At 39.2% G+C, this 8989-nt stretch overlaps 1 protein-coding gene across 1 annotated transcript; it reads right to left on the bottom strand.

The window, feature by feature from the left end:
- Positions 1-8045: 8045 nt before the first annotated feature.
- On the bottom strand, positions 8046-8718 carry LOC133051984 (LYR motif-containing protein 4-like). The gene has a single exon (XM_061136690.1). It carries the CDS (start codon positions 8700-8702, stop codon positions 8427-8429), a length of 276 nt encoding a protein of 91 aa, XP_060992673.1. The 5' UTR covers positions 8703-8718; the 3' UTR covers positions 8046-8426.
- Positions 8719-8989: the final 271 nt, after the last annotated feature.

Here is an 8989-nt window from a genome sequence, read left to right as displayed (position 1 = left end):
AGATCATAACACAAAACAATAAATTCAGTTCAAAGCTTCAGACAATTCTGATTGTTCTGATTATTTTTAATTTTTCCTGAAATTAGATTATTTTGTCCTCTCTACATTTTTATCTGAATGTATACAATTAAGTCAGACGATCAGGTGTGGGGTACTAATGTGCTACAGATTTCTATCACGGAATTTCCCAAGAGCTCATTTGGAAATCTTGTGATTCTGTACCTTGATTCAAGAGACTTAAATTTTTCCTTGATTATGAAAATAATCCATATTCATTGTGGAACATTTAGAAAATACAAGAAAAAGCTTAAGAAAAATAATTTAAAAAATAATAAAGAAGAAAATAATCTCCACTATAATCTCACCACTCAGAAATAATTAGTTAGTATTTGGATATATTTATTTCCAGTCTTTTTCCTAAATATGTCTATGTAAGTATTAATATTAAACATGCATATAGATGCACAAATATATATGCATATATATGAAGTTTTTGCAATCATACTATATGCAAATTTCACTGTTGTCAGAATTAAGTAGCGTATCTTTTAAAATCTTTGCTTAGTTTACAGGTATTAATGGCATCTCTTTTACAGGTTTTTATTTTCTCTTTTGTGAATTTTTGTTTATTATTCTATAGAATTCTTGTTAAAAATCAATTATACACTTCCTCTATATATGAATATCATTAAACCTTTGCTGTGCTTCTTTTAATTTGATTTATGCCAAAGTATTATAAAGTTGTTTTTAGATATAAAAGTATCATTCATTTTTTTCTGTTTCTCCACATTATTTTTAAGCTTAGAATGTCTTTACCTCACCTACAATTTCTTTTTTCTTGTCTATGTATCTGTGGAAGTTTATTTATAATTTTAAAAAATTCTTTGATCAAGTCAGGAACTTATTTTCTATAGTATAAGAGGGATGGCTACATTAATCTTGTCAGCCCTTGTCATTGAATAGTCCTTAATTTTTCTATTACATCTCAATTCTTCTGTTCTGATGAATTAATTCACTCACTTACACTCACACACACACACACACACACACACACACACACTTGTTTCTGTCTCTACTGTGGCATTAATTGATTTGTCTATCCTTGCACCAGAATTAAAATTATTATAGGTTTACAATGCATTTTAATAACTGGTAATTCCTGTAACACCCTTTTTTAAAACCATATTCTTATCTATCCACTTCTTTGCAGTTGAACTTCAGAATTATTTTAAATTTCAAAAATAAATTCCATTTGGTACTTGACTGGCAATTACATTGAAACAACACAATCATCTGGGAATAAACAGAATCTTCAAGTTATTTTGAATTTACATACAAAATGATGTATCCCTTCAATGATTTGAGTCATTTAAAAAATCTTTCAATAAAGTTTAGGCATCCTCTTCATATGCGTTGTTCACATTGTCTTCAGTAAGGCTATTCTTGATGGCTGCTGTAGTCATCAACCACCATACAATCTGACATCAAACCACCTCAGTGGTGGCCAAAATGGTCACTTCTGACCAACCTTGAAAAGAAGGATATTAATGGAAACTTGAGTTGGGGAGGCTCACTCTTATCTGCTTTAAAAAGAAATTTCAGTGCAGGTTTGCAGTGTCTGCCTAGTGCATTTTTCCCACAGACCTTGCAATCTCTAGGGGAAGACTGTCAGGGTGGGTCAAAGGCCCAGTCTACCCTTCAAAACCTGTTATTATTTCAGAAGAGAGACCCATAATATTCTTCTAAATTTAGTCTCATCTCCACTGCATTTCATGGAAACTCCTTGTAGGATTTAGCCAATAATTGGGTATTACTCACATTTTCATTGTTATGGCTTTGTATCTTATTTAGCTCTTTTATGAGAATTTTAATGAAAACATGGGTCAAGGCAGGCTAAGTACTGCTGTAGTAACAATCAATCCCAAAATTTCATGAGCTTTATATAAGACAAGTTTATTTTTCACTCTTAATCTTTGTCCAATATATGTCATCTGGAGGAATCTCATTGTTGTAGGCTTAAGGAGATTCCATTTGATCACTGCTTGCCTTATCACTCCAGCAGGGAAAAGAAATGTAGTGAATCATGTTCTGGCCCTTAAAGCTTCCACACAGATATATCACTTTAACACTCTTTCATTGACCAAACAAAGTCATATAGCCTTACCTGATTTCAAATGAGGGAGGGAGGTATAATCCCATCCTATGCCAGAAGGAGAGCAAGCTATTTGTGAACTGCCCAAAGACTAGCACACCTTAACATTTTAAAAGTCTCACTTCAGTGACTTTTTAAAAAGGATGGTCATCTGGCTTCTTAATAATTTACAATAAATAGATTGAGTCACTTAACAAGTAAGTAGTGCATCAGAAGCCAGAAAGGTGTTAATCCTTGTAGAAAAGCATCTATTTTTAAAGGCAAAGACTGAGTAAGATAGAAGTTATGTCTTTGATACCAGAAGGCCTGTATTTTCAGCATTCAGCATTCAGATGGGAATTGAAGGGGATAAACATCTCTGCTGTTTTATCTATGGAACAACGTAAAGCACATGCATTCAGAACTTTATTTCATTGCCTGAACACTTTATTATGTATATAGACTTCTTCTTCCTTCCAAAGACAGAATCTCAATCTCAGAGCTTGAGTGTAATCACTTGAATGCTGAGTGTCCTCTTCTATTGGTTTTTAGGCATTTGCTCTTTCTTTTTAACAACAGAGGAAGAGAGAAGTCCTGTTGCTCTAATATGCTATTCCAAACAATGCTGGACTGTGAGGCTGCCAACTCTGGCATCAGTTAAGTCAGGATCAGGGTGCATTGGATAGTGAGTCAGGAGGGACAATCCACCTAATACATATCTCATACTGATTAAAATAAATGAATGCTCTGTATCTGTAGCTGGTGTCAAAAGACATTTACAGTTTTTCTAGCCTGTTTCCCACGTCTGCCTGGCACCAAGACTGCCAGGATCAATGGTCCAATTTTAGTTCCACTTTCTTCTTCCCTCGTTCCCTGCATTCAGCTCTTCGGAAGTGAGTTAATAATGTAAAATCTGGATGAATTAAATTCATTTAACTGTGCTGCCAATTCTCTTCCCTTCATGCATTTTTAAAGAGATCTCAAACTGGTGATGGATTTCTAATGCTCTTGGAAAAGAAAGCAAGGATGAGACAGTAAATCTGAATGGGATAAATTGTTTATTATAATTACTCTGTTGAATTATCTCACTTCATACCCAGAAGGAAGAGGAAATATCAACCTCTTTAGACTTTGCAAAGGGCAATATGAGTGGTGGAAAAAAAATTGTAGAAACTGCCTCTTTAGTCAGTCAAAGAAGCGACATAGCACAGCTTCACTTGGAAAGCTGTGAACAGTAAAATACGAGGTGGGAGAGGGGTCCGTTTCTATAGCAACCTAGCATATTCCATCTAGGGCAATGATTTTTCTCAACTTACAGTTAGAAATAAATTAGCAACCAGGCCTCAGACTGTGCTTGCATTTGACACTGTAAGTATGTGAACTACCTGAAAATATGGTCTAATCTGAACTCTATTTTTTGGTTTTATGTTGTCTCCCATTCTTTCCAAAGGCTCTTGGCTTAAACTGACTGATGGAATTAGTCTAGAATCTTAATGTTCAGAAGAAGAGCAAAAGACAACATTTCTGTCAGATATCTCATAACAAAAGGTGAAGATTTCAGTGAGCAGAGACCTTTTCATGAGGGAATATTCCTAGAAATTAAATACCCATGTACTTATTAACTTGCGTGAGTCTGTTGGCATTTAATTGCTAAAGTCACCTGCTTTCAAAGCCAGGTGTTAGGAAGACATTGTTCTTGGCCCTTTTCTTTGGAACTTCTAGTCACAAAATTCCCCCCCACCCCACCCGCCATGGGAAACAAACAGCACCTGGAATTTGGTTTTATTTCCTACCTGCCTACTTGCAATATCTGTTGTAGAGCTATCTTGTTTATTCTGCCTATAAAATAGTTCTAATGATGTCATGGTTTTTTACTTAGTTCTCTAGTTTACATTTTCACGGCAATCCAGAGAGTTGAAAGACTCTGCGTTCTGATTCCACACTTGCATGTACTCTGTTCCTTCCATTGAACCAGGGATTACCCTGCTGTTAGATATGTTGTTTGTCACCACACAGTTTCTGAGACATCCTTTGTGCAATTCAGATGCAAGTTGCAATGGCTCTGGAAACCATGTTCCTGTTAATTTCACATTTAGCAAGACGACTCTGGAAATCCAGCACACGGCAGTGGCGCAAATCTGAGTGGTTTGTTCAGTCTTTCACCTGGCAAAATTTAGCATTTGCGGAGCTTTAAGAGTGTAGATACTCTTAATAATATGGAAAATGCTTTTTCTATTAATAATGCAGCACACTCTGCCCTGTTGTCTCTGGCTCCTTTGGCGGACTCAAAAATGAAAGAAAAAAATATTGTGTTGTGCTTTAACACAAATCCCAAGCACCTCTGGAGAGACTCTGTAGATCAACCAATGACAGGGAAAAATTTGAAACTCGAGATGCAGGATTTGAGGGGGGTTTTCTATTACCCTGAGTTTTCCTCTTGTTATCCACCAACCATGGACTGCCCCACTCTTGAGGGTTCAGATCCTAAAAGTCTCTCACATAGACTCTGAATAAATTATTGGCAATTAAAAAAGCCAGTTTCCCTTCCTACTCTCAAAGCCAAATGGAGGTTTTGTGCTATGTCAATGCACGAGCAACTTGTAAATTTGACAGGGCCACATCCTGATGTTTTCACCTCCAACTGGGTTATTGAGGTTCATTAAATCCACCCAAGTCCCCCATCTTCCCACCACTTAAAAAGTAAACTCTCCTGGTACCCTGTCTGCCCACATGTTGTTGTTGTTTAGTCGCTAAGTCATGTCCAACTCTCTGCAACCCCATGGTCAGCAGCACGCAGGTTTCCCTGTCCTCCACTATTTCCTGGAGTTGGCTTAAGTTCATGTCCACTGAATTGATGATGCTATCTAACCATCTCATCCTCTGCTGTCCTCTTCTCCTTTTGCCTTCAATGTTTCCCAGCATCAGAGCTTTTCCAATGAGTCAGCTCTTCCCATCAGGTGGCCAAAGTACTGGAGCTTCAGCTTCAGCATCAATCCTTCCAATGAATATCCAGGGTTAATTTCCTTTAGGATTGACTGGTTTCATCTCCTTGAAGTTCAAGGGACTCTCCAAAGTCTTTGTAATTTACCATATGTCTCTTATAGTATCACAGACTAACGTAAAACTGAAGACTTTAAAACATCATTTTCATTTTGTTCAAGATATTGTAGATCTGGAGTTCAGGACTGGTTTAGGTGGAAATTTTTTCTCTAATCTATGTGGCACAGGATGCAGCAGCTAAGGCCAGAGCCTCCACTTCCAAGATGGCTTCTTTAGTCACATTTCTGGTGTCTCAGTGCTTCTTGGCCTCTCTAGCTCCCCCAAATCTATCACATCCTCACAGCATGGTAGTCTCAGAGTAGACCATTTTGTTACAGAGTCTACAATTTTCTTCAGAGTGAATGTCCCAGGAGATTCAGGTAGAAACCACAAGACTTCTCATAGTTTAGCCCAGAATATAACTTAAGCTATATTCTATTGGCAAGCAAGTCACTAAAGCCCACCCAGATTCAAAGGCAGAGAAGTTAGACTCCACCTCTCAATGGGAGGAGTAACAAAGAAATTGTGACCATTTGAAATTGATCATGTCTCTGTTTCAGAGATCTGAAATGGGGCAGCATTCTTGCAACTCCCGTTTTTTTTTTTTTTTTCTCACTTTTTAAGATCATTTTAAAAAATCTGGACCATTATTAAAGTCTTTATTGATTTTTTTACAGTATTGCTTCTATTTTACGGTTTGGTTGTTTTGGCCTTTAGGCATGTGGGGTCTTAGCTCCCTTACCAGGGATCAAACCCATACCCCCTGCATTGAAAGGTGAAGTCTTAACCACTGGACTACCAGGGAAGTCCCCAGCTCCTGCTTTTTCTTATTCCAACTAAATCTTCCATCTTCTTTGAGTTCTGGCCTCATCCCTTCCCTAAAATAGTCCTCTCAGTGATGATAAGGCATTATTCTGACTCACTACATCCTATAGAAGTTGTTCATCTCAGCTTACTGATTGCCAGAGCACTCGCTATGTTGATCAGTCCCTTTTTCTTTGGCTTCCATGACACAATGCTCCTGATTCTCTTCTTACATCTTTGACCCTATCTTGTTTCTTTTGCAGATCATCCTCCTCTACTTGCTAATTACATATTTGATTCCAAGAATTAAGGTCTCAGAATCTCTTGTTGTATTCTAGATCAAGCAGGGTGGCAAATTAGAGCCCACAGTCCAACCACCTGTTTTTGTAAACAAAGTTCTATTGAAATCACCACCATTTACTTATGTATTGTTTCTGGCTGTTTTTAAAGCTACAGTAGCAGAGTGATAGGGACTGTATGGCTTGTAAGCCTGTAATATTTACTACTTGGCCTGCGCAGAAAACATTTTCCAACCCCTCCTCTAGAACCAATGGTTATTAAAATGTGATATCCAGATTAGCAGCATTAGCATTCCCTGGCATATGTTCATAAATGCAAATTCTCAGGCCCTACCCCAGACCCTCTGATGCAGTGACTTATGTTTTTACAAGTCCTCCAGGTGATTCTGATACATGCTCAAGTTTGATAATCAGTGCTCCAGATAGTAATACAAAGAGAAAGCCAGACATAACAGATGTGTGGATGCAGCCACTAACTACATCTGCCAAATTTGAGCTGGGATGGTGCAGACTGAACATCTCAGCCACAGGTAGGATCTTCAGTAGCAACACAGGAAATCTGCTTCAGCCCAGAGCTAGAGACAGCAGCTAGGGCAACCCCACAAGCCTGTGGATCCTTCTCTTCTTATTCTTCTCACCCAGGCAAAGTAAGTGAAGAGTTAGGAACTCGAAGTAGCACCTCTGGCTCTGTGGAGGGGATTGTGTATTGTAACCTGGGGTAAATTTATAATTTTAAGTGTGACCAAAGAATAAGTAATATGCTTTGTTATATTCCTACGTGTGAAGCATGGTAAAGAATCTGCCTGCAATGCAGGAGACCCAGGTTCAATCCCTGAGTCTGGAAGATCCCCAGAGGAAGACATGGCAACCCACTCCAGTATTCTTTCCTGGAGAATCCCATGGACAGAGGAGCCTGGCAGGCTACAGTCCATGGGGTTGCAAAGAGTCGGACACAATTGAGCGACTGAGCACACACACATCTTTCCCTCTGTGCTCTGGGAGAATTTCTAAATTTTTTCTGCTTATATTGTGCATTCAATTTTCTGCTTAGTCAATATTTCTAGTTATGGTTTTCAATGTAGATTTTCATTCTATTACTCCTTTTGAGTAAGCTCATAAACTTCTCATATGCAACACTTCTTTTATCTTATCCTACTTTTTTCTTATCATAAATCTGCTCTAGATTAACATTAGCAAAAATGTTACTAATTTTATTGAGATCAGAGCAGAAACTTTCTAAAATTTTCTTTCAGTTTCTGCTGTGATTACATGTCATTGAATCTGTTCCCTTTTCTGAATTGTCCAGAGAATACATTTTCTTGTAAGTAGACTAGAAAATTTCCTAGACCCTGCATTTTCAATTGTTTTATTTCCAATCAAATGAGAAAAAATCTATACTGGCCCCATGTTTGTAACAGGTAGGGGCTTGATCACCCTTATTTGCTTCGACTGTCTACTTGGAAGCTGAGAGAATTCCCTTCTCAGCTATAAAGCCAGATGCTAGTTTGATTTGCATAACCCTGAGACCCAAATCCATTACTCTGTAAGCATTCATTTCTTATAGATCTGCTGAACTGGAAGGGAAACTTTTCCTCTTCAACTGCCTCATTTTTTGACTCTGCAGAATGCATAAGTGATGGTGTGATTGGAGGAGAAGGAGGAGGAAATAATCTTGGTGACTCTATTGGGTACTTCTGTAACATCTTTATATTATCTGATTTACTTCTCTTAAGAACTCTGTGAGAGAGCTATGATTCTTTTTTTTTTTTTTTTTTCTGGTAGAGAAGGCCAGGGAGACGCTTTCATTTATTGTCAAGGACTGAGAAACACGTCTGGAAATGCTTTATACAGGTGCTGCGGAGCCACAGAGAGGGGTGGGGTGGACGAGACACCACTGTACACCGCCTTCCCTCGAGGCGCTCCAGCTCTTCATCCTGACGCTTGAACTGAGGACAGCCAGCGACAGCTGACCTCTGTCACTAAGGCTGCAGAAGAGGGGACACTTCGCTCAGTTCATCAGTTCCTGGAGGGCAGGCAGAGTGAGGATATTTAAAGCTGATGCAGGGGCCCCTTGAGGTCTGCTAGGGGCCCCACGGCAAACAGAACAGATGCTGCCGGTGGTCCACGCTGCTGTTGGAGGCTGGTCCCGGCTCCTAGGCCCGGGGCTTCTCTTGATTCTCAATGACAAGCTTGTCGGTCGAATACATCTGGCCAATATGGACCTGCCGACGGATTATGCCCAGGTCTCTTTTGGCTTTATTCACCAGGTCTTGAATTTCTACAGGATCCTTCACATTCTTGTTTTCTCTGAAGGCGTCTCTTATCCTCCTGATGGCGTAAGTTCGGTAATTGTAGGCGCCGAAGCGCTTGCTCTCCCGCAGCATCGCGCGGTACAGGTCCAGCACCTGCGCGCGGCTGGACGCCGCCATCTTGACCGCAGCACGCAGGGGGTCCTCTCGGCCGAGCGAGAGCTACGATTCTTATTTCCTATTACTTATAAGGACCCTAAGTTTTGACTAAATTAAGTAACTCAAAATCTTGGGACAAATAGTAAGAAGAGATAGGACTCCACCTCACGTCTGTCTGATTTCAGTCTATTCCTGACTGTCATGCAATGCTTTATTTCATAGAAGTTATTTTTGACCACAGTGGTACATGCCAGTCTACCCTTGTCCTCTGTCTGCACATAGAATGCTTTGCCCTAGAGGGTATCTCA

Source organism: Dama dama, chromosome X (genome assembly GCF_033118175.1).
Source record: "Dama dama isolate Ldn47 chromosome X, ASM3311817v1, whole genome shotgun sequence".
In the NCBI taxonomy this organism is placed as follows: domain Eukaryota; kingdom Metazoa; phylum Chordata; class Mammalia; order Artiodactyla; family Cervidae; genus Dama; species Dama dama.
This window is presented reverse-complemented; position numbering and strand designations above follow the sequence as displayed.